At 43.2% G+C, this 27,579-nt stretch overlaps 1 protein-coding gene across 1 annotated transcript; it reads left to right on the plus strand.

Annotated features, from left to right (window-relative positions):
* The first annotated feature begins 7,692 nt into the window (after positions 1-7,692).
* LOC131255958 (disease resistance protein RPM1-like) lies at positions 7,693-26,644 on the plus strand. The gene is made up of 3 exons (XM_058256923.1): positions 7,693-9,704; positions 20,430-20,490; positions 26,374-26,644. The coding sequence occupies exon 1, from the start codon at positions 7,699-7,701 to the stop codon at positions 9,676-9,678; it is 1,980 nt and encodes a 659-aa protein (XP_058112906.1). The 5' UTR covers positions 7,693-7,698; the 3' UTR covers positions 9,679-9,704; positions 20,430-20,490; positions 26,374-26,644.
* The last annotated feature ends 935 nt before the right edge of the window (positions 26,645-27,579 follow it).

Genomic DNA, 27,579 nt, shown 5'->3' on the forward strand with positions numbered 1-27,579 from the left:
CAAAGCGATAGAAATCCACTATGAAAAGAAATTACAAGAGAGAGGACTTACTCGTTTCAAACAATCTCGAATCTCACCCTTGCTACACCCTTTGATAACACTAGAACCCTTTAGGAACCCTTGAAAAACTTTTAGAAAGCTTTAAAACACTTTAGAATAGCCCTAGGGACCCTTATTTATAGTTTATGAAACTCCACTTACGCACTTAGTCTGAAAAAGTCCAGAAACCGCCTCAACTTTACGCAGTCCGCACAGGATCTACGTAACCTCGACTGGTTGATGAACCCCCTCGACCGGTCGAGCCATCTCCTCGACTGGTCGAGCAGCCCGGACACTAAAAATAATAGCTCGTTGGGCTTTGAGTTGAGCAGTGCTCGACTAGTCGAGCGGCTCACTCGACCGGTCAAGCTAGACGCTTGACCGGTCGAAAGACCCAAAGAAAAACCAGATTTAAGGCATCTCTGCCAACAATCTCCACTATGCCTTCAATCTTCAACCGTGTAGCTTGCTGACCTCTTCTTTTATCTCTTCATCGCATCATAGCTTCAGTCAATGCTTCTCGTGCACACTCCATCCTTCTTTTACGCCATCGTCAAGCCCAGAGAAATTGCACAGAACTTGAACTTCTCTTTAAGAACAACCTTGGTGAGCATGTCTACTGGATTCACGCTGGTATGAATCTTCTTCAGTGTCACGCCTCCTTCCTCAAGCACATGTCGGATAAAGTAGTGACAAACATTAATGTGTTTAGTACATGAGTGATAAACAGAATTTTTAGCCAAATTGATAGCTCTCTCGTTATCACAATTAACCGGCACAGCCTCCTGTTGAAGTCCTAACTGATTTATCATGCCTCTGAGCCAAACACCTTCTTTAAACGCTTCCGTCACTGTCATATATTCTGCTTCAGTCATCGAAAGAGCCACCCAGACTGAAGCTTCGACATCCAACTGATTGATCCACCCGCTAGTATAAACGAATATCCTGAAGTAGACTTCCTAGAATCTATACTACCTGCGTAGTCAGAATCCATATACCCTACCAACTTTGTCCCTATTTTCTCAAAAGTTAAGACGCAGTCTTTCGTACCTTGAATGTATCGAAGTAGTCATTTCACTGCTTCCCAATGTTGCTTGCCGTGATTTGATATGTATCTGCTTACAACACGACTGCCTGTAAAATATCTGGTCTGGTACAGACTATGGCATACATTAAACTGCCAACCGCATTTGAATAAGGCACATGAGACATAACTTGTTTTTCCTCATTTGATTTAGGATATTGTTCTGAGGAAAGCTTGAAATGAGCCGCATGGAGAATGCTCACCGGCTTTGCTTGGTCCATCCCATACTTGATAAGCACCTTCTCAAGGTAATCTTCCTGTAATAACCAAAGCTTGCTCTTCTTCCTGTCTCTATGAATATCTACACCGAGAACCCTCTTTGCAACCCTCAGATCTTTCATCTCGAATGCCCCTGATAATTGAGTCTTCAGTATGTTGATTTCAGACATATCATGATAGGTGATTAACATATCATCAACATACAGTACTAGGATGATGAATTTTCCATCACTCAGTGTCTCGTAATAGACACAGTGATCGTATTTACTCCGAGTAAATTTCTGACTCACCATGAAAGAACTAAAATTTTTTATACCATTGCCTAGGCGACTATTTCAGGCCGTACAACGACCTCATTAACATGCAAACCTTTTTCTCTTCCGCTTTAACTTTGTAGCCCTCTAGTTGCTTCATGTAGATCTGTTCTTCCAATTTCCCGTACAGAAATGCAGTTTTCACATCCATCTGTTCCAGCCCGAGATCATATTAGGCAACCAGTGCCAACATGAATCTGATAGATACCAGCTCAACCACCGGCACGAATATCTCTATGAAGTCGATTCATTTTCTCTAAGCATAACCCTTCGCTACCAACCTTGCTTTGTATCTATCCTGTTTCCTTTTGAATAACCACTTGGATCCGATCGCTTTTCGGCCCACGGGAAGCTCTACCAGCTCCCATGTGTGATTTTTGTGCAACGGGTCCATCTCATCGTCCATAGCTACCTTCCACTTTTCTCCATCAGGCTCATCAAGAGCATCCTGAATAGTAGACGGGTCCCCCTCATCTATAATGAGGGCATATGCAATATTAGAGTCGTCTCGATCACGTGGTGGATTCGTTCTCACAGGTGGCTACTCCACCTGATCTTGTACCTCTGTCCTCGCGTCTATCTCTGCCTGAGTATCATCTGAGTCAATCTGGACATTTACGATCAACCTTTCTGGTTCCTCTTGCTCCTCTTGATCATTCTTGTAAAATAGGGAGCTTTCATCGAATCTGACGTCGAGCTAGTGATGACCTTGCGTGTAACCTTGTCGAATAACCTGTAACCTTTCACACCAATGTCATAGCCAATAAAGATATACTTTTTGGCTCTATAGTCTAGCTTATCTCTCTTAACTGACGGTACATGAAAGTTAACTTCACAACCAAATATGCGCAAATCTGAGTAGTCAATTTTCTGACTACTCCATACTTCCTCTAGAATTTTACATTCAATTGCCATTGAAGGAGATCGGTTCACCAAATAACAAGCCGTGTTAACGGCCTTTGTCCATAGGTCCTTGCTCAACGCAGCATTACTTATCATGCATCTGGCCTTCTCCAGGAAAGTTTGATTCATTTGCTCAATCACACCGTTTTGCTCAGGCGTATGGCGCACTATATTGTGCCTGATGATCCCTTCATCCTTTCAATACTCATTAAACTCAGTGGAAGTAAATTCTCCACCTTTGTCAGTTCTTAAAACCTTTATTTTCTGCCCTGACTCTTTTTCCACCATTGTCTTTCATTGTTTGAATATGGTGAAAACTTCGGATCTACATTTTATAAAGTAAGCCTAAACTTTCCTGGAGTAGTCGTCAATGAATGAAACAAACCATGACGACCCCCTAATGGAAACTTCTGGTAATGGCCCCCATACGTTAGAGTGCACATAATCAAACACTCCCTTACAAACATGTTTTCCAGATTTAAAAGATAATCTAGATTGTTTACCATATCTACAATATTCGCATATATCTAAATTAGAATTTTTAAAAGCTGGAAGAAGCCGCTGAATTTTCTTTCTTCGTTTTAGGATTTCTACAATCTTTCTTCATATGTCTAGACGACCCATAATTCCAACACTTTAATTTTCCTTTGCCATTGCAATTGAATTTGGATCTAGGTCTTGAAGATCCTGTACCTCGCTCAGAATCTCTATCCCTCGTAATCAGTACATCTGAAGATACCCCCATATCGCCGTTTAGCTTCGTTGATATGGCAAAACAAAACTTTTTACAACTTAGGCTATTTGGGTAGGGCCCAAAGCTACACAACAGCCCTGCCTATCATATCCTATACATTTGGGTGACTCTTTAGTTCTCTAATAGCGCCTAAACCCCCTTTATCCAAAAGAAAACGACCCTTGATTAGCCGGGGGAGGGAGGAAACCTCCCGGAACGTTCTAATAGATTGTAGCCTACTTCCCTCTTTAGCTAGCCCGTTGGCAGGCCCATTTATTTCTCTAGGGATGTGGGAGAAACAAAGGTTCCCCGGGCACCGAGATTTCTGATTCTAGTTAGCTAATATTTTCATTTCCAGGCACAGGTTGACTTCCCGGATATGCAATCCACCACCGATTTGGAATCAGATTCTATAAGCACTTTATGTAGACCAGTAGACACACACATCTCCATACCATCAAAAACAGCCCGAATTTCAGCCATGTCATTGGACACAGTCCCATACCCACTGAAGAAAGCAAAAATCATATCGCCTTTACTATTTCTACAAATACCTCCTGCACTCGCTGGCCCTGGATTGGCTAGAGCAGAGCTGTCCACATTTAATTTCAAACAGCCCCCAGATGGCCTGATCCATTTGACGATATCAAAGGCCGGAGACGGGCAGGTCTGGGAGGCCTGACGAATAGCTATGGATCGAGAGAGGCTGAGGACGGCTGCCGAGGGGCTCTCTTAAATTGAAGGGAAATGGTCTCCATCCACCATTTGAACTTGATAAACACGCCAAGAACAGAAAACAGGCTTCCCTCAAACCCGGCTGGTTCCTGGCCCTCATCTATATGGTTTCATGCATTTATGGTCCATTTGAGGAGCGAACCAACCTGATTAATGCGGCCCATTTTTAAAATGCATAACTCATTCAACTATCTTTGAATCTGCACATAGTGAGGGCCTCAATCATGCACACGCAAATATTTGTCGGCACGGAATCTATGTACGAGCGTGGATGGCATCAGTGTTTCCATGATCATGGAAATTCAAACGCACAGAATTTGGTGATTTTGTTTCAAGGAAAGCTTCCATAAATTTGAATCCCATTTAAAATTGAATTCTAGATGGAAGTATTTTAATCAGATTCGTTGATTTTGCAAACACATACAGTGAAGTCCGTTTAGACATGCCACGCTGATTACTCATGGTTAATATCCGAGCCATCCACGCACAGGTCTCATGCTGTAATCCTCCAATATGAGAGGCTTTTCTTTGGGTGTCAGTGTTCCCATCCACGGTAGGCCTCATTAGTTGAGCAGTTTGGATAATTGAAACATGTCACTAGGTCCAATGCCCCTGATCCCAATTTAACTTCGGTGTGCCCAGGAAAAGGCTTCAATTGCTACCATCCCCGTCCATAGTTTTCCCTGTAATGTGGACCACCTGAGTCTTAGATGATCTTAAGTTTTCGAATCACACCTAAACTGATCTGTCTCAAATGATGTGCGGATTGGATGTCACACAAATATCACAGTACAACCCACACGGGTTGTCATAAGGAATTTTTTTATAGTAATCTTGTTCGTGTTGCTCGCCTGAGTCATGGGTTAGCTCATTTTTTGGAAACATTGCCAAATAAATGGTCAGAGCATCATGTGGGCCCCACTTACCATGATCAGCCATGTGCTCAAAAATGAGGCCAATCTATCACTTAGGTGGGCCACATGAGCAGGAGCAGTTGGGAGGGGGAGGTCGTGCCCTCTCAAGTGTTCCTTATGCTGCGGCCCACCTAAGTCATGGATTGACTTATTTTTTAGTTCATTGTCGAACATGATTTCCCAATAGTCAGAATGGATGTCCTGAACACATTATTATCTGCCCACGCAACTACCTGTGGTTCAATCTGTTATTTGTTGGCCCCACCGTGATGTGTTGACATGTACCTCATGCATGTCGTCCATTGTTTTTGTTGTACTTAAAAATTAGGCAAATCCATGACTCAAGTGGCCACAGCAATAGGAATAGTCGAGAGTAGAAACCTACCACGGATTCTCGGCTAACCATGCTGCGTGTATGCCATCCAATCCATCAATGTGAAATACCTTAACCTCCCCCAGGCGCTGGTAGTCTTGAAAAATCAAGCTATGTTGATCAGATTCGGATGGACCAGTGATAGGTGTCCACTTCATAGCTCTCTCTCAACAAGGCTGGGCGTCCACTTCAACTCTTCCTACACGTTGGCCCACATGGATTGGCCTAATTTTTGGGGCCAAATGAGATAACAAATACATGATAGTTGTAGTAGATGTCATCAACAGATCACATGGGGCTGATGTAGAGCGGGTTGTGGACACTTTCATGGCCAAGATGGACCAGAAATGGCAAAAGTGATCAGGACCGTCAGAACTCTAAAGCAGGTGTATCTTGCAAACTAGAATGAGTTATTCAACATACCTTGTATGATTTTGGGATAGGAGAAGCTACTTTAGCCAACCCCTCTAAGCTGGGTTGCCCATGTCGGATTTGGGAGAGTACATCAGATCGGTGGTCGAAATCCCATTTTATTTCTATTTTTTTACTATTTATAGTGAGTACTTTTGATCCGTTGAGTTCTAGGAGTCTTACCAAACATGAAAAGAGCTTAAAAACATTAGGAGAATAATGTGGTTATGCAAAATTGGATGCTTACTATTTTTGGCTGAAAACCATGAAGTCTAGTATAAATCATGACCATCTATAAATAATAAGTTTACTACTTATAGTAAGTCACGTTTTTAGAGAGTTTGACGATGAAACTTCATCCTAGATTTGATATCACTGTTTAAATGGTTGTAAGTTCATTTTTATCACCAATCAAAATTTTTTTTTCAAATTTATTAGAATTTATTTCTATTTTATATTTTCTATTTTCTCCTAGATAAACTCTGTGGATTCAGAGTAGTTATCCTTGAGAAAGACAGGGATCGACATCATCGCGTCCATCAATCAGGGACCCACAACAACCTTTTGCGCACACACGTCCGTGTGTAGAGAGAGCATCCCCGCCAAGTCCGGCTAGGGCAGGATCCAGAGTCATGTGTATGCGAAATCCATTCGGACTATCTAGTTCATCACTTAGGTTCAGAGCCAAATATTTAGGTAGATCCGTTATTCAGGAGAGCCACACAGTGCAACATGTTTGCCGGGGGGACACCCACCCTTGATTTTCATACGGTTCACCATTTTGTGTATGTGAAATCTAGTCCATCTATTACGTGTATCACCTAATGTTATGCCCAGGGCCCAAATCCCAGTCTATAACGAAATTTAGGTGGGCCCGGCCAGGTATTATCATTCGCTCCCAACTGGTTCCCTTGGTGCAGCCCACCTAAATTACAGACTCCCCTTGTTTGTTTGGCCCTGGACCAACATGATCCAATGTATCTAATCGTCCGAGTAAATTTCACATGCATATCACGGTGGGGGAAATCGTGTTTGTCTCGGTTTTCTTCCACGGGAGACCCATCTCTCTACGAATAGAGACATACCCGTATGATGCATACATATATGCAAGCACACAGTAATATATAGCCGAAAGAATAACGTAATATTTCTTTCTGACATCGATTGTCTTCTTTTTCTATTTTACAGAAATTCCGATGGCAGAGAGTGTTGTTCTATTCTTGTTGGAAAACTTAAGTGCCCTTCTAAATGAAGAAGTATCACTACTAAAAGGAGTACACAAGGAAGTTAAAGAAATCAAGAAGGAACTTGATAGAATGCGAGCCTTGTTGAGGGATGCTGATAGAAGAAAGGATAGCAATGAAGAAATGAAAACATGGGTGGGAGAAGTAAGAGACGCTGCACATGATGTGGAGGATATCATCGACGAGTTCTTGCATCGCATGGACAGGCCACGAGGAGGTGGATTCAAGGGTTTTCTCGTTGACACTATCCATTTCCCCAAGAATATCTGCGACAGGCATCCGTTCGCCACGCGACTTCAAGAAACCAAGGTTAATGTTCAGAATATTTTTCAGCGAAGACCCAGCCAAATAGAAGAAGTTGCCAGATCCTCTGATGTTAGCGAACTGTGGCGACGTGATGTAGAAACTTCTGTTTTCAAATCGGAAAATGACATTGTGGGGATGACGAAAGAAATAGATTTGATAGACGGATGGTTAGGGGAGGAAGAAAAACGGCGCACGGTGATTTCAGTAACAGGGATGGGTGGGGTGGGCAAAACCACTCTTGTCGCTAAAGCCTACAAGAATCATCAAGTAAAGAAGCTCTTCGACTGCTACGCATGTGTTTCTGTCTCACAGTCTCTTCGAATTGATGAGCTACTATGAAGCATCGTAAAACAATTACTTGAGGCTAAGAAAGATGTTGTTCCAAATGACTTAGCCACCAAAGATGCTGGCGAGTTGAGGCGGATGGTTAGAGGACTTCTCGAATCAAAAAAGTACCTCATTATCTTGGATGATGTCTGGACTGTGAATGATTGGAATAAATTAAATGTCGTATTTTCAGATTGTGGATGTGGAAGCAGGTTAGTAGTTACGACCAGAGACTTCGATGTGGCTACTGCAGCAGGAGAGGGGAGCCGTGTCTGCAAGCTTCGGCTTCTAGATCAAGAAGAGGCCTGGGTGCTTTTCTGTAAGAAGGCATTTCCGACTGAACCCTGTCCTTTAGAGCTTGAGCCATTGGCTCGATCTATAGTAGAAAAATGTGAAGGCTTGCCGCTTGCTATTATTGCCATGGGCGGCCTCCTGTCATTGAGAGACAAGACTGCATTGGGATGGAATCGAATCTACAAAAACCTGAGCTGGCAATTGACAAACAATCAAATGCTTGAACCAGTAAAGCGCATCCTGTTGCTTAGCTTCTATGATCTACCGTACCGCCTTAAGCACTGCTTCCTGTATTGTTGTATGTTTCCGGAGGATTACGTAATTCACCGCAAGCAGCTGATTAGGTTGTGGGTGGCAGAGGGTTTTGTGGAGGAGACGGGTAAAATTACAATGGAGGAGGTGGCAGAAGACTACCTGAAGGAACTCATCCATCGAAACATACTTCAGGTTGTTGAGAAGAACTTGTTCGGAAGGTTGAAAGCTTGTCGAATGCACGATATTGTGCGTGAAGTGGCATTATCAGTAAGTCGCGAAGAAAAGTTCTGCACGACATACGATGAGCTGCAAGAAAGGCAAAATGGCAAAGTCCGCCGCATGTCAATCTACAGTAGTGGCGAAATTAATCATTCGAGCGCAGGTATGACACATCTTCGTTCCCTCATGGTGTTTGATGGAAACATGTCTCTTTCATCCTCTTTAAGTACGATGGCATCAAGCTTTAGATTGCTGAGGGTCCTAAATCTAGAAAGAGTTCCTATCGAAAGCATACCAGATGAAGTGACTAACATGTTCAATTTACGATATCTAAACTTAAGGGAAACTAAAGTTAGGGAGCTTCCTGAATCTTTATGGAAGCCACAGAACCTTCAAACACTGGACGTCAGGAATACGGGGCTAGAGAGGCTACCCAGTGGGATTGTGAAGCTATGTAAACTACGACACCTGTTTATTAATCAAATGACTAACGTGTCTCGAAATAGTGTTAATTTCTTCAGAAGCATCCCAGTTCCTATAAGAATATGTAATTTAACAAGTTTACAGACTCTAAGTGCTATCGAAGACAGAGAAGGGGAGATTGTTAGAAAAGTTGGGAACTTAACCCAACTTAGAAGTCTTGGCATTTCTAAGGTCAGAGAAATCGATGGAGCTGAGTTGTGCAATTCAATCGGAAAGATGAAACACCTTCTGAAGTTGAGGGTGACTGCAACTAGAGAGGAAGAAACACTTGAATTGGAAGCACTCTCTCCTAACCCTCCACCGCTTCTTCATAAGCTTTTCCTGTACGGGCGTTTGGAGAAGATGCCTCCATGGCTTAGCTCCCTTGTGAACCTCACTCATTTGGGTTTATATTACTCTAAGCTGAGAGAAGAAGATCCGCTTTCATCACTCCAAGCATTGCCCAATCTGGTGTTCCTTTTTCTTTGGAATGCCTATGAAGGGCAGCAGTTGTGTTTCCGCGATGGACGGTTTACTAAGCTCAGTATACTTTCTTTACGGGGTATGAAAGAACTAAATCGGATAGTAATAGAAAAGGGAGCATTGGCAACCATCCAAGAGCTAATTCTGATCAACTGTGGAGAGTTGAAGACTCTTCCAGAAGGGATTGAATACCTCACCGGACTCCAACAGCTGACCTTATTGGAGATGCCAACGGAATTGACAGATAGGTTGAAACTAAAAGATGGAAGCGAGGAGGACCGTAGAAAGGTGGGGCACATCCCCATCATCGAGCGTGGACAGTGGACAGAAGCGGAGGAATGGGTCACGGAACGACTAAACTAGTCATCTATCCTTCATTCGTTGATGAGGTAAGTTTAGCTGTACAAAGTATCTTTTCTCCATGAATGTGCAAATTTACAAATTTATTTCCAACACATAATTTTAAAGCTTGAGCTCAAAAATTAAATATATCAAACTGAAATAGTATGAATTGAACATTTACTGTTGGGCCACATAAATTTTGGATCAAATTGATATTTGTGTTTTCCCTTCATTCATGTGTGTGACAAATAAGCATCACTGGGCCTTAGGAAGGTTTTTATTGTGGAAATCATTATTTCCACCGTTTCCTGTGGTGTGGTCCACTTGAGCTTTGGATATGCTTTAATTTTAGGCTCGAACCCCTGTAATGAGCTGAAAAATCGATGGACGGTGTGGATAAACTACATACATTCATACATTCACGGTGCCCTAACATAATTTACTAATTACCATAAAAGCATAGTGAGTTTACTCAGTAGGCAATTCGATTTCCGGATTTCGTGCATGATCTATCTTTAGTAGGCGCCATTTGAATCGAAGCAGCAACTTTTGACTGTGTATCTTGTATAGATAAACGGTTCGGATCATTAGTAGGCCACATTTGATTGGGACTCGGATTAGCTGCTGATAGGTCGAGTAAGGAGACTTGCTACTGAAGCAACGTCAACAAGTTCTGTGGGTGCCACCATGATGTATGAGTTGTATCCACACCGTCCAACCATTTGGAGAGATCATTTTAGGGCATGTTCCAAAGCTGGAGTGGACCCCACCACAGAAAACAGTGGAGGAGAGTGACGCCCACTGTTGAAACTTTCCTGAGGTCCGCCATGATGTTTATTTGAGATCCAATCTGTTCATGTGTTAACACAGACATGAAAGAAGTGAAAACACAAATATCAGCTTCATCGAAAACTTTTGTGGCCCTTAGAAGTTTTTAATGGTGGGCGTCACTCTCCCCACCGTTTTTTTATGGCGGGTCCATTCGAGCTTTGGATCTGACTCATTCTTTGGCTCATGCCCTAATATGATCTCTCCAAATGGATGGACGGTGTGGATATAAAACATACATCATGGTGGGCCCCACAGAACTTGGTGACGTAGCTTCAGTAGGGAGTCTGTCTGCTCAATCTGTCAGTAGCTAATCCGCGTCCATTTGAATAAGGCCTAAATCCCTATCCCTTGCCACAACACTGACGGACGTACGGAAGGACGTGGCACACGTATATTGGATTTGGACCCTTGATTTTTTGTCGGCCGTGGATTGTGGTTTACCCTAAAAACCACACCCCTCCGTCATCCTAGGAACTGGTCGGATGAAAGATGTTACCTCAGAGCTGGTAGAACTGTAAGATAGCAGAACCATTTCTGTACTGCAACCTTGGATGGATGATGCCTCTATTGGTCCCATCCATGTTGTGGACCTCATCAGGGATGGACCATGTATGAAAAATCACAAATGTAGAGAATTTTAACTTTTTCTGTTTGAAGAATATTGCAAGGATGTGAGCTCCTGGGCACAGTATTTCAGCCCAACTGTGGTCAAAATAAGCCATTACCAAAAGCCCAATGGCCAGTCTGCCCCTTGAGCCCTGCTATCAAGCTCATAAGGTGGGCAGGCTAGGCTTGCACTCGGGTCTTACACTGATGAACCAGGCCAGACATGCTTGGGCCTGGCACTGCACACAAGCAATTGTTGAAACGTCCAAACCAAATGGACGGTTCAGATGCTACCGTTTCATAGCATTTGAAACAGCCACACGTTATGGCAATTTCGACATTTTCCACGTGTCGTGGCTGGTGGGTTTCAAACGTTTGAAACTGATAGAATTAATGTAGTTAATGAGGGCATTTGTGTCTTTTCACATTGGGGGGAAAAATCTATATAAGAAGTACTTGTAGTCCGTTTGGAATCAACTTAGTGAGCTTGAAAGCAATATAAAAAATATATAGCAAAAGTTTCTTTCTCTTCTCACGTGTCCAGTGAGTCAAAATTATAGGCTTTGTAAAGCCAAGAATAATTCTGGCTAGTACAGCCAACAAATTGGTATCAAAGCAAGACGATTCTGTGGGACCAGGTATCATTTGAAGGTTCAGATCGTGTGATCAAGGTGTTGCCACTGCTACGCCAAGAAAAAGGGTTGTTGAACCGTAGTGTGAAAAAGTGATGGCGTCCATCCAGCCGCAGATTCCAAAGTTATCTAAGGATAACTATGAAAACTGGTGCATCCAAATGAAGGCTTTGTTCGGATCCCAAGATCTATGGGATATCATCAGTGATGGGTATGTAGAACCCACAACGGAAGAAGAAGCTCTCTATACCGCTGATCAAAGGGCGGTCCTCAAAGATCAAAGAAAGAAGGACAAGAAGGCTCTATTTCTTGTCTATCAAGGATTGGATGAGTCCACCTTTGAACGGATCGCTGAAGCGACAACATGCAAGCAAGCATGGGAGATTCGTAGCACAATCTTCAAAGGAGTTGATCGTGTGAAGAAGGTTCGTCTCCAAACTTTTAGAGCCGAATTCGAGACCTCACACATGAAGGAAGGTGAGACCATTTCTGACTTTTTTTCAAGGTTACTTGTTATTGTTAACAACTTGAAAAGAAATGGTGAAAAGATCGAAGATGTACGGGTTGTTGAAAAAATACTTCAATCCCTTACAACCAAATTTGAGCATGTGGTGGTTGCCATAGAAGAATCAAAAGACTTAAAAAATCTGTCCATCGAAGAATTGATGGGCTCGTTGCAAGTACATGAGCAACGAATGCAAAAGAACGCTGGTTCAGTGCTTGAATATGCCTTAGAGTCTAAGTTGACTCTAAAGAATGATCTTACACAACTAGGGGGCCGTGGCACTAGCAATCGTGCAAGAGGCAGAGGGCGTGGATATTATCCAAGCCAATCACAAAATCAACAAAAGACTATCAATTTCCGTGGAAGAGGAAATGGTAGAGGTCGTTCCATGTGTGGTCGTGGAAATACAAAAAATATTCAATGTTACAATTGCAACAAGTTCGGCCATTATGCTTCAAACTGTTGGAGCAAACCAGTGGATCAAGATGAGCATTCTAATTATGCAGAAGTATCAAATTATGAAAAAGAAGACTCCACACTTCTTCTTGCACAAGAAGAAGCATGTGATCAACATGACGTGTGATATCTCGACTCTGGTGCGAGTAACCACATGTATGGAAAGAAGGAATTGTTCGTGGAACTGGCGAAAAATGATCGTGGCAATGTGAGTCTAGGAGACTCATCAAAAGTTCCCATGAAAGGTAAAGTAAAAGTTAAAATCTATCAGAAGAATGGTGTGACGAATTTTATCTCCAATGTGTATTACGTACCAATCATGAAAAGTAACATCCTCAATATCGGCCAACTCCTTGAGAAGGGGTATGTCATACACATGGAAAACCATTCTCTCTCTATAAGAGATGCATATGGGAGACTTGTGGCTCAAGTCCATATGGCAAAGAATCGCATGTTTCTACTCCATATTAACACAAAGGCTGAGAAGTGTCTCTATGGACTCGTGAAGAATGATTCATGGAGATGACATCTTCGCTTTGGGCATATCCATTTCAGTAGCCTTAAACTCTTATCCTCATCAAGTATGGTGTATGGCTTGCCGGTTATTGAAGCTCCAGAACATGTGTGTCAGGCGTGCACACTCGGCAAGCAACAAAAAAACTCCTTTCCAAGTGGAGTATCCCGAAGAGCAAGAGAACCATTGCAATTAGTTCACACTAACATTTGTGAACCATTGGAGCCAATCTCTCTTGGAGGTAATAAATACTTTATTACCTTCATTGACGATTTCAGTATAAAATTGTGAGTGTATGTAATCAAAGAAAAGTTTGCTGCTTTTACTATTTTTAAAAATTTTAAGGCCTTTGTTGAAAAAGAAAGTGGTCTTAAAATCAAAAATCTTAGATCTGACAGAGGTGGAGAGTACACCTCAAATGCCTTTCGAGAGTATTGTCGGGATCAAGGAATCAAGCAACAACATACTGCAGCCTACACGCCACAGCAGAATGGCATTGCAGAATGAAAGAACCACACCATCCTCGACATGACAAGAACCATGCTCAAAGAGAAAGGCCTACCAAAGAGCTTCTAGGCAGAGGTAGTTGCATGTACTGCCTACTTGCTCAATCAATGTCCAATCAAGAGCGTAAGAAACATGACACCACAGGAGGCATAGAGTAGCTACAAACCAAGCGTGGTGCACCGAAGGATCTTTGGGTGTGTCGCGTACGCTCAAGTTCCAGAAGTGAGAAGGAAAAAGCTTAATGATCATGGTGAAAAGTGCATCTTCATCGGCTATAGTGAAGTATCGAAGGCGTAAAAGCTCTACAACCTACTAACTAATAAGGTGGTGGTAAGTAGAGATGTTGTATTTTGCGAGGAAGAAGCCTGAAAATGGAACGAGGAAGATTCAGCCAAAGAAAATCAAGTCACGGTTGAAGAACATGAAGAAGAAAAGCATGAGAACCAGGAGCAGACACCTGCAACACCCTCTTCCGCCGAAACGTCTGCATGCAGAAGTCCAGCGATACGTTCCATCTCCTCTGGAAGTATTCCATCAAATCAAAATTCAGCCAGCACGTCATCATCCAGTTCTCCTTCACCCTTGACTCCTATCAAAATGAGGAGCCTAAACGATATCTACGCCGAAACTGAGGAAGTAAATTTGTTTTGCTTGTATGCGGACCACGAGCCTCTTACATTTGAGGAGGCCGTAGAAGAAGAATGTTGGAGGACGGCTATGGAAGATGAGATCCAGGCCATTGAGAAGAACCATACATGGGATCTTACTTTACTTCCTCAAGGCCAAAGAACTATTGGAGTCAAATGGGTGTACAAGATCAAGCGAAATGCTGATGGTGAAATAGATCGCTACAAGGCAAGGCTCGTAGCAAAGGGTTACAAACAGAAATATGGGGTGGATTATGAAGAAGTCTTCGCTCCTGTTGCTCGCCTTGACACTGTAAGGATGATTATCTCCCTTGCAGCCCATCATAGTTGGATGATCTACCAACTAGATGTGAAATCTGCATTCCTGAATGGAATTCTAGAAGAAGAGGTCTATGTTGACCAGCCTGAAGGTTTTGTTGTTCAAGGGGAGGAACACAAAGTGTATCGACTGAAGAAAGCCCTTTATGGGTTGAAGCAGGCTCCTCGTGCCTGGAATGCACGCATCGACAACTATCTTCAAGAGAACGGCTTCACCCAATGTCCATATGAGCATGCAGTCTACATCAAGAAAAATGCTCATGGCGACATCCTCATAGCATGCCTATATGTTGATGATCTGCTGTTCACAAGAAACAGTCAGGCGATGTTTGAAGAATTCAAGCATGCTATGTTCAATGAATTCGAGATGACTGATGGTGGATTGATGTCCTTCTTCTTGGGCATCGAAGTAAAACAACAAGTCGGCGGCATTTATATATCACAGAAAAAATATGCCAAGGAGTTGCTTAAAAAGTTCAAGATGGCAGACTGTAATGCCGTGAACACGCCTGTAGCAACGGGCCTGAAGCTGACAAAAGAAGGAGAAGGAAGAAGCGTGGACTCGACTCTATTCAAGAGTTTGATTGGAAGCCTAAGGTATCTCACAATCACAAGGCCGGATATCGTCTACAGTGTTGGACTTCTAAGCAGGTACATGGAAGCGCCAAAAGAATCACATTGGCTAGCCGCAAAAAGAATCCTCAAGTACGTGAAAGGAACAACGGAATTTTGTCTTTTCTATCCATACGAAGATGAAGCAATACTGTATGGATACTCAGACAGTGATTGGGGAGGTGACCAAGATGAAAGGAAAAGCACCACGGGATAGGTATTCTATCTTGGATTGACTGCTTTCACATGGAACTCAAAAAAGCAAAGTATTGTTGCTTTGTCCACATGTGAAGCAGAGTACGTGGCAGCATCGTCCACAGTCTGTGAAGCAATATGGTTGAAGAACATACTAAAGGAGCTGAAGCATCCGCAGGGGGAATCCACCATTATATATGTAGATAACAAGTCGGCAATTGAACTTGCCAAAAATCCGGTGCAGCATGGAAGGAGCAAGCACATTGATATTAGGTATCATTTTCTCAGAGATCAAGTGAAGCAAAAAGTAGTGAAATTGGAGTACTGTCACACCACTGAACAGGTCGCGGACATATTCACCAAAGCATTACTGACTGATACTTTCGGACGACTAAGATCGATGCTTGGAATAAAGCCTAGTTTGGTTTGAAGGGGAGTGTTGAAACGTCCAAACCAAATGAACGGTTCAGATGCTACCGTTTCATAGCATTTGAAACAGCCACACGTTATGGCAATTTCGACAATTTCCACGTGTTGTGGGTGGTGGGTTTCCAAACGTTTGACGTTTGGAAACCCACCACCCACAACACGTGGAAATTGTCGAAATTGCCATAACGTGTGGCTGTTTCAAATGCTATGAAACGGTAGCATCTGAACCGTTCATTTGGTTTGGACGTTTCAACACTCCCCTTCAAACCAAACTAGGCTTTATTCCAAGCATCGATCTTAGTCGTCCGAAAGTATCAGTCAGTAATGCCGGCGCCGACAGCCTCCGTAAAACCCCATTCTCGGATCTCGGCACCCATTCACCAGGTTCCGATCCTGGGATACTACAAGGAGGGTTTCAAATCATCAGTCTGATTCATAATGAGCATAACAAAAGCGTAACCCACAAACAATAAGCACAAGAACACCACCACAAAATCCACTATGATTAAAAACTTTTTAGTACAATGCGACTGAAAGGGGAAAATACAATGTAACAAAAGAAACAAAACTCCAGAAGCTCGGCTGCACGCTCCTGCTGCTACTATGCTACGGCTGCATCTTGGCATCACTTGCACGCATCAATCATGCATAAGCTTATAGAAAACTTAGAGGGTGATGTAAGTGTGTGCGTAATATAAACGTGCTCAGAATGCAATGCCAGAGTAATGCGAAATCATGCTGATGAATACATGAATGCAATCAGCCATACCAAGGCTATGCAGTGCAAGATATGAATGCTATCGGCCATATCGAGACCATACGATGCGAGATGCAATTCAAGCATACCAATCCTCATCATGTATCAGTATAGTTCTCATTCTGGATAATCACCGGGATCTAGTGCACTCTACGCCAGCTTGTCGCCCCTATTTGAACGTATAACTGGGTGAGTGGAAGAGACATCACTATCTGTCTGCCAATATCGAGCCCGGCTCATCGATAGCAGACCTATTCCTCAAGCTGATCAAACTTAACGTAGAAATTACTCCCTTACTCAGGCGGGTAAGGTCACACCTCTTTCCAACTGACCATGACACAGTGCGAGACGCAGCCTACGGTATACGGCCCTCGCGCGCTCATGGTTCCACTCGGTCTCGATATTGGAGTCATCCTCTGGTACCATCGGGTTTAGAAATTTTCACCCAGGGACATTTATAGCGCCCCGATGCTAGAAACAGTATTTTCGGTATCCAATCCGGCTATCCACGATGTGTCTGTAGAGGTTATGGCCCTGATGCCGCTAGGGCATACAATAATCACAATCATACAAATGCAAAGTGTATGAGTCACACTATCACTCATGCAACAATCCTGTATATACCATGCACTTATATGAGGCAACTCCACCTATCGGGAGCCCATAAACAGTCTATCCAAAGGTATATGCTATGATCGGTCGCCCTCACATCAGGCATACATATGGTGCGAATGATCATGAATCATGGATCTATACTAAACATGTATAAAGAGATGGGCTCTAGATATAATGGAGATGGGCCTAGACGGCCTACTTACCACAAGTTTGGGCCTATCAGTGGGCCTTAGGGAGAGCTATAATGCGGACATTTAACCAACATTATCAATGTGGACGGCAAACCAACATCGCTCCTGAGGAATGGCCTTCCATGGAGTACATATTGTAATGGGCTTTTTATACATCTAATTGGGCCTTGACCTAAGGACCCAAATACATCAAATGGGCTACATAACATGAGCCCCATATCTATATCAAGGTGGACCTCAATGGGCCTCATAATATGGGCCTAATACAAATCAAGGTGGGCCTCAACAAGGATCACTTAATACATGAAGATGGGCCTCCACAGTGGGCCTTAATTATCTCCAATACAGTTGGACAGTTGGATAAAACACATACATCATGATGGAGCCCACACTAATAGAGGGCGTGGGTTACAATACATACATAGGCAGGTCCTAAGTAGGACTGGCCATATTTTGTTCTCCACCCAGCTTAGAACGCAATAAAATGTTTATTTTCCACCCAACTTAGGGCCCATTATAATGTTTATTTTCCATCCAACTGTTCATAAGGTTATGTGGACCAGGGTAGAGCCCACAGTAGTTTTTATTTGTCATCCAATCTATTCATAAAATGTTTATTTTTCACCCAATTGTTCATAAAGCCACTTAAACCAAGGTAGGGCCCACTGGACTGGGCCCACTGGAATGTTTATTTTTCATACAACCTATCCACAGGGCCATGTGGTGAAGGGGCCCACCGTAATGTTTACTTTCATCTAACCTGTTGACAGGTTACGTGGGCAGGGAGCCCACGGTAATATTTATATAATGTCCAACCCCTTTTTAAAGGGTCATGTGGACGGTGGATGTAGGGCCCACCGAAGTGTGGTTCACGAATCCAGCCCGTCCATTATGTGGGTCCCACTTGGCTGAGGGTACAGACCAAGTTTCAGTCGCATCCAAATTTCAGGTAGGCCCCACCAACGATTTGATATATATTTTAGGCATGACTACACATGATTTTAAATGATGTGGCCCACCAGAGTTCCATATACAGCTGACTTTTGGCGTGGACGGATGAACTGTGGGGACCCATCAAATGCTCGGTGTTGATGATCGAAATTCATCACCGTGGGGGCCCACAACTGGAGCCGTGAGGCCCCAGCGTCCGTCCGCCAGTGGCAGCAGGCGCTGCCCTATACATATATATATATTTTTTTATTTTTATTTTTTTTTGTTTTGGGGCCCACCGAGATGTGATTCACAATCCAGCCCGCCCATTATGTGTATCCCACTGTTCTACCCGTCCAGAACTAGTTTCACCTGCATCCAAACTTCAGGTGAGTCCCACCGAGTACTTTTTTTTATGATCTGGCATGTCTTCACATAGTTTTAGATGGTATGGCCCACCTGATGATCAGATCGCCTTAAAATTTTGGCTCAACGCCTAAAGAAGACTGGAGAATAGATTGGACGGTGTGGATCACATACATACATCAAGGTGGGGCCTGCATGGGCAGCCCACTAAAAAGTCACCTTTTTCTTCCCCTTTTTCTTTAGTTTTGCTAGCTTGTGGGCACACACCACTGTCAGTATACACACTCCATAGGCCACGCCCGTCCAGCATCCACTGACGCTGGACGGTGTGGATAAACTCATGCATTATGGTGGGTCCCACATGGACGTGGCCCACCAGATATATATATATATATACACATATATTATATTATATATATAATACATATTATATTATATATATTATATATATTGTATAAAATATAACATATATATATATATGTATATATATTTATATATATATATATAGCATTTGGCCCATTTAAACAGTGGATGGTGCGGATCATCACCTATAATAGAATGGGCCACACCATCTGATGTAGATGGACGGGAGAGATGTAACACATATTGGTGGGATCCACACCCTTGCAAAGAAAGAAAGAGAGAGAGATAGAGAGAGAGATACACGATGAGATAGAGGAACCCCGCCACTATGGGCCCTCTTGATTAAATCACATACATCCAAATGGGTCCCACCAACAAGTGGGCCCTAAAATTTAAATTAATGGAAAAACACCCACCTTATCTTCCTTCTCCTAGCTCCCTTGGACTCCTTAGCTCCTTACCTTCACTTTTAATGGAGATTGATGAAGGATGAATGGTTAAGATTGGAGATGAGAGGGTGGGCCACACTTGAAGTTGAGAGGGAGTGTTGGATGAGTGAAATTTCTCATGGGATTTGGAAAAATTGCTAGAGAATGAGAGGGAGAGATAGAAATAATGGATGGAGGGATGGGTGGAGTGATGGTTGTAAGAAAGGAGTGATGAGAGGTATGGTTTAGTTTGAAATTGGTGGAGAAGAGAGATGGTTGTGGTTGAAAATGAGAAAAAGAGGAATGGTGAGGTGGAAAGATGGTGGACTTTTGGAAAAAGAGGGAATGGGTGAAGTACTTTGAGGTATGGTTGCATTTATGGTTAATTAGTGGGACTAATTGAGTAGAGATTCCCTCGAAATCCGCAACGCGCTGTGTTTCTTCGGAATAAACGCTGATCGGCATCTTCTTACCTGGTATCGGTTCGGTGCGCAAGTCACGGCGTTGGAACCGCGGCGACGACGCGGTCGCTATGATACAACTTTCGGATCAAGCCGACGTCAGTGCGCGGGACCTGGCTTAGGATCGTGCGCACTTACACTGATGAACCAGGCCAGACATGCTTGGGCCTGGCACTGCACACAAGCAATTACATACCACACAGGAAACGTACAAACTGTGCATTATGTGCTCTCACCATGTAGATGGACGGGCCAAAAATCAAAGCTGGATGTGTAGGTTCTCATATAAATTCTTTAGTGCATCTGTCATGAATATGTTGTTATATCAATTATCGATCTATTGTTGTATCTGTTATGAATCCATCGTTATATCTGCTAAAAATCTATTGTTTGTGTGTTCATGCTATAGATCTATTGCAGTGTCACTCTAGAGTTTTGAGGAGATTAGCAAGGTGTCGAACATGAAAAGAGTATAATGCACTTGATGGAAAAGGCCAGGTCGACGACAGAAGTGATCCGGACCATCGAACCTTAAATCGTGCGTATCTTGCAATCCGAAATGAGTTATCTGACGTACAATCTATGATTTTGGGGTAAGACAAGCTACTTTAGCCAACCAACCTGGTTATACTGGGTCACCCATGCCAAATTTGTGAGATTCCATCTTATTGATGGTCAAATTCTATGTTTAATTTCATTTTTACTATAAATAGTTTCAGTTTGATTATAACTCTTCATCCGTCGGGCTTTAGGAGTTGCGCCCAACGTGAAAAGAGCTTAGAATAATTAGGAGAACGGGTTGGTGAAGCCAAATAGGACACTTACTATTTTTGGCCGAAAACCTTGCGCACTAGTAGACATCACGACCGTCTATAAATAGTAAGTTTACTATTTATAGTAAGTCGCGGATTCTAAGAGTTTGAGTTGTAGTTTGATTCTAATTTCTTTCCCATTGCTTGGTACCCCTATTTAAAGGGTTGTAAACTCGTTTTTATTCATCAATTAATCAATTTCGAATTTATTAGAATTTATTTCTATTTTCTGCTTTCTTTCCTCGTGGATTCGAGAAGTCTCTGTGAGGAGTCCAGAGAAGCTCCGTGGATTCGGAGTAGTTATCCTCATCACGTTCATCCCTGCGTCAATTGGTATCAGAGCGAGGATTCCCCTTGGGCCGATGGCAAACAACGAAGGTATGAATCAAAATCCTGTGGATGTGATCCAGGGATTCGTTATCTTTCGGAAAGAATGGAAGCTTTCCACCGGGAGAGTCAGTTGACCATGCAAGGGCTGCAGGCAACTCTCGACCGTCTTGCGGATGCGCTACTTCCGCCCCGAGCCCTAGGCGGTGCTCCACCACCCATGGTTGCTGTACGACACAACCCCGATTTTCGTAGAGCACTACCAGTGGCAAACCGTAGGGCTACACCAGATGATTCAAGTTCTAGCGACGAGGACCTTAATGAGGGTTTTGCTCGACGACCAATCCATGGAGGTGATCATCTAGATCGTGCTGAAAGAGACTATCGAGGTAAGGCTGAACTTCCTAGTTTTAACGGTTTATTACGTATAGAAGATTTTCTCGATTGGCTAGCCGAAGTAGAGAGATATTTTGATTACATGGACGTGTCAGATCATAAAAGGGTAAAATTGGTAGCGTTTAAATTAAAATCTGGTGCTTCTGCATGGTGGGAACAATTACAACTCTCACGAGCCCGCCAGAACAAGGCACCCATCTCATCATGGCCACGGATGAGACGTCTTCTTCGATCACGATTTCTCCCCAGTGATTATGAGCAGATATTATTCCAGCAATATCAAAATTGCAGACAAGGAAATCGAACTGTCACAGATTACACTGAAGAATTTCAACGGTTGGCTACACGAAACGATCTGTCAGAATCTGAGTCACAGAAGGTGGCACGATTTATAGGTGGGTTGCGACCGATAATTCAGGATCGAGTTCAGATGTACCCAGTCGGGACCGTGGATGAAGCAGTTCAATTGGCGGGTAGGGCAGAAACACAACTTGCAAGAGCTCCTGCTCGTCCATATCCTTCAAATCGACCCCCCATGACGGGTTCCACGCAGGATCCAGTGCTGCCACGAGGAAAAGACCCAGTACCTCAACTTCCTACAACCGCAAACCGTGATACGGGGAGTGGCTCATCCAGACCTCAACGTGCAGCACCCACAACAGCAGGTCCGAGTAGGATTCCAAATCCTTATACTCGGCCAAGGTCGAACAATTGTTACCGCTGTGGCCAACCAGGCCACTTATCAAACACTTGTCCTCAACGTCCTGCAGCGCACTTGACTATAAACGAAGGGGGCACTGAAGATGAGGCCGCAGAAGAAGACCATCACTTTGATGAACATGAACAAACCACTGAAGAAATAGCAGGTGGCGATGAAGTGACGGGCGAGGATCGTGGCGAATTTCTAGTTGTGAGGCGATTACTGTATGCCCCACGAAAGGAATTACATCCACAGCGACACAACATATTTCGTACTCGGTGCACCGTCAACGGAAAGGTCTGTGATGTGATCATAGACAGTGGTAGTAGCGAAAACATCGTCTCAAGAGTAATGGTGGACAAGTTGCGGCTACCAACGATGAAACATCCTTCCCCATACTCTATTGGCTGGATAAAAAAGGTGAATGAGACCAAGGTAACTGAACAATGCACTATCTCGTTTTCAATTGGCAAAAATTATAAGGATCAAATACTTTGTGACGTGGTCGATATGGAAGCTTGTCATATGTTACTCGGTCGACCCTTGCAGTCGGACCGTGATGCGACCCATCGGGGACGAGATAATGTCTACGTATTTGTCAAGGATAGTCGAAAAATAATCCTTGCCCCTATGGCAACAGAGAACCACCCTGAAGCCTCTAAAGTGGAGGAGAGTTCCCTCTTGACCATTTGAAATTTCATGGAGGAATCCAAGAAAACCGGCGAGGTATATGCCGTAGTGGTGAAGGGCGAGGAAGAGGAACCCTCAAACATCCCTCCAAGTTTAAGACTATTGCTAAAAGAATTCAAAGAAGTCTGGCTTAAGGATCTACTTGATGGATTGCCTCCCATGAGGGACATCCAACATCACATAAACCTCGTCCTTGGGGCTAGCCTACCCAACCGCCCTCATTATCGGATGACTCCGAAGAAGTGTGAGATACTTCAGGGGCAAGTGGAGGAATTAATCCGTAAGGGTCTCTTGAGAGAGAGCATGAGCCCATGTGTCGTACCAGCATTATTAACACCAAAAAAAGATGGAAGCTGGAGCATGTATGTCGACAGTCGGGCAATCAACAAAATTACCATCAAATATCGGTTCCCAATACCATGGTTGGACAATATGCTTGATATGTTAGAAGGGGCCAAGGTGTTCTTTAAACTAGATCTAAGGAGAGGGTACCATCAGATTTGTATTCGACCCGGTGATGAGTGGAAGATGACATTCAAGACCAAGAAAGGATTGTATAAGTGGTTAGTCATGCCCTTCGGTCTATCGAACGCACCAAGCACTTTTACACGTTTAATGAATCAAGTGTTAAAACCGTTCAATGGCAGATTTGTGGTAGTATATTTTGATGACATCTTAATATATAGCCAGGATGAGGCGGAGCACAGGAAACATCTCAGGCAGGTGCTGCAGGTTTTACAAATTAACAAGTCGTACCTCAACTTGAAGAAGTGTAGTTTTTTAAATGACAGCCTGTTGTTTTTAAGATTTGTTGTAACGTTCACGGGCATTCGTGTGGACGATGAAAAGGTGCGAGCCATTAGGGAATGCCCGATCCCGACAAACATTCATGAAGTGAGGAGTTTCCATGGGTTGGCGACATTTTATCGTCAATTTGTGTAAAATTTTAGTACGATAGTCGCACCTATTACAGATTGAATGAAAAAAGGACCGTTCCAGTGGACCGATAAAGCTGACAAGAGCTTTCATGAGATCAAGTATCGTTTGTCTACAACACCGGTCTTGGTGCTTTCTAATTTTGACAAATTATTTGAGGTTGAGTGTGACGCTTCATACGTCGAAATTGGGGGAGTATTATCACAGGAAGGCAGGCCGGTAGCCTTCTACAGCGAGAAGCTCAAGCCCGAAAGAAGTGGTCGACTTATGAGCTTGAGTTGTCCGTAGTTGGCACCGCGACATTGGCGGCATTATCTCGATTCAAAGAGAGTTTGTTTTGTACACCGACCATCAAGCATTAAAATTTATTAATAGTCGGACTAACGTGAATCGTGTGCATGCTAGATGGGTTGCGTTTTTACAGAATTCACGTTCGTCAAGCACAAGTCGGGCGGCAGAACAAGGTGGTGATGCACTTAGCCGTCGTGCATCACTACTAGTTACAATGAGCAACGAGGTAGTCGGCTTCGACTATCTCAAGGAGTTGTATGAGATGAGGACCTTAAAGATTCTTGGATGAAGTGTCGAGAAGGTCACCCCAGTGACCTACATATACGGACGGTTTTCTCTTCAAAGGGAATCGATTGTGTATCCCCCAAAGTTCTCTAGAGGAGCAGATTATTCAAGAGCTACATGGAGGTGGCCTTGTTGGACACTGGGACGAGACAAGACGCGAGCTCTTGTGGAAGAGCGATACTACCGCAATTAGTACGCGATGTGGGAAAAGCCGTACAACGTTGTCATGTTTGTCGGACCTCCAAGGGGCAATCTCGGAATACGGGCCTCTACACCCCGTTACACTGCCTAACGGTCCTTGGGAGGATTTATCAATGGACTTCGTGCTTGGTCTCCCACGAACACAACGCGGCATGGATTCAGTGTTCGTGGTGGTAGATCGTTTCTCAAAGATGGCGCACTTTATCCCATGTAAGAAGACCCTCGATGCAACACATGTGGCGAATTTATTTTTCAGGGAGGTCGTTCGGCTACACGGGGTCCCCAAGACCATTACTTCCGATCGTGACACGAAGTTCATTAGCCACTTTTGGCGAACTTTATGGAATCGATTCGATACACGACTTCAATTCAGCAGTGCTTACCACCCACAGACTGATGGGCAGACCGAAGTTGTGAATCGCACATTGGGAAACCTCCTTCGCTGTATTTCAGGAGAAAAACCGAAGCAGTGGGATTTGTCCTTGTCCCAAGCAGAGTTTGCATTCAACAATATGGTGAACCGCTCGACAGGGAGATCACCATTCCAGATTATCTACGGACGAGTGCCTCGCCACACACTTGACTTGGTCCCTCTACCCAAGTACCCAGGCACGAGCATTGCAGCAGAACATATGGCAGACAAGATCATGGGCATCCATGCAGAAGTGCAGACCAAGCTACATGCCTCGAACGAGAAGTACAAGGAACAAGCGGACAAGCATCGGCGACAAAAGGTGTTCGAGGTGGGCGACCGCGTTATGGTCCATCTGCGCAAAGAGAGATTTCCGACCGGGACGTACAACAAATTGAAAAATAAGAAGATTGGACCCGTCCCAATCATCCGAAAGATCAATGATAATGCTTATATTGTTGATCTTCCAGATGACATGGCAATCTCACAGACTTTCAATGTCGCGGACCTGACCGAGTATCATGAATCAGAGCATGACGAGAACTCGAGGACGAGTTCTTTTGAAGTGGAGGAGACTGATGTAGAGCGGGTCGCGAACAATTACATGGCCAAGATGGATCGATGACAGAAGTGGTCGACGACAGAAGTGATCCAGACCATCGAACCTTAAATCGGGCATATCTTGCAATCCGGAATGAGTTATCTGACGTAAAATATATGATTTTGGGGTAGAACGAGCTACTTTAGCCAACCAACCCGCTACGCCGGGTTGCGCAGCCCGGAATTGCGAAAAACCCCTGGATCGATGGTCGTTTCCCTGTTTCAATTTCGTTTTTACTATAAATAGTAAGTTTTAGTTTGATTATAACTCTTCATCCGTCGGGCTTTAGGAGTTGCGCCCAACGTGAAAAGAGCTTAGAATAATTAGGAGAACGGGTTGGTGAAGCCAAATAGGACACTTACTATTTTTGGCCGAAAACCTTGCGCACTAGTAGACATCACGACCGTCTATAAATAGTAAGTTTACTATTTATAGTAAGTCACGGATTCTAAGAGTTTGAGTTGTAGTTTGATTCTAATTTCTTTCCCATTGCTTGGTACCCCTATTTAAAGGGTTGTAAACTCGTTTTTATTCATCAATTAATCAATTTCGAATTTATTAGAATTTATTTCTATTTTCTGCTTTCTTTCCTCGTGGATTCGAGAAGTCTCTGTGAGGAGTCCAGAGAAGCTCCGTGGATTCGGAGTAGTTATCCTCACTCTAGAGTTTTGAGGAGATTAGCAAGGTGTCGAACATGAAAAGAGTATAATGCACTTGATGCAGAGCTGAAGGGCGTGTAGTGACCTCACCAAGGATGTGGAGCTAAAGGGTGAGATGCTTCAGAAGCTATGTATTTATATTGGGTGTATTTTTAGCATGGAATTTCTTGAACAAGAGTCTATTTCTATGATAAGTGCGTTTGCCTATACATAAACGTAGCTGGAAATGGGTTTTATATATGGTGATGGGCATTGCTTAATATGGTTGTAATTTGGGGATGGCTATGTATATTGCAAAACATGGGTTTTTTTTTTTTAATCAGCATGGTTGAAAGTTGGCTTTAGAAATGTACTATGTTGCATGTGTATTTGGATATGGTTGCTTTTACATTATACGTGGTTTTCCTTTTCACACATATTTCCTGTATGGATTATATGTGAAAATTGCTTTGGGACGAGAAGCAGTGTTTGTGTTTATGGGTATGTCAAACGTGTTTCTTTCGATGTCAATGGTTATGCCATTGGTACGTGAATATAAATTTTCATGGTGGAGAGAAAATACTATTGGCATTTTAGGGACATTGGCTACGTGATATATTTGTCCTAAGCGGAGTACAATATATTGTCTGTCAAGGCAATTGTTGAAATGTTTGGCTTTCAACTCTTTCCCTAATAAGCAATTTCACCTTCATGGCCAAAGCTAGCCCACATGTTTGAACATAGGACAAGTACTTAATACCGGTTTAGTCCATTGATGAGCAACTATAGCATTGAGTTTCACAGAAAACTAGGGTATAACTGGTCCAAATAGCATAGGACTGGCTTTAGGCCTGGCCTTTATTTTCCCCATTGAACTTAGCCTTCATTTTCTATCCTGAATATTAATAAGGCTATGTTCGGATCCAGGGCCGATGCAGCACCATAGCTACAATTACACTATATTAAATTATTAATATCATGTTACAATCATTAGTAAGATATTAATATTTCATAGCTGTGTTTGGATCGAATTTAGCTGAGGCTACACTATATTAAATTATTAATATCATGTTACAATCATTAGTAAGATATTAATATTTCATAAATATTTCATAGTTGTGTTTGGATCGAATTTGTCTGAGGCCAATGCAGTTTCTCTTTTCTTTCACTTGATCTCATTTTGATGGTTATCAAAGTGGGTTTGGAAGTCTCATTTTTAGGGATGGATGGGATGCACACTTGATTGGAAGTCTCAAAAATCATGCTCATG

Source organism: Magnolia sinica, chromosome 9 (genome assembly GCF_029962835.1).
Source record: "Magnolia sinica isolate HGM2019 chromosome 9, MsV1, whole genome shotgun sequence".
NCBI classification, from domain to species: Eukaryota; Viridiplantae; Streptophyta; class Magnoliopsida; order Magnoliales; family Magnoliaceae; genus Magnolia; species Magnolia sinica.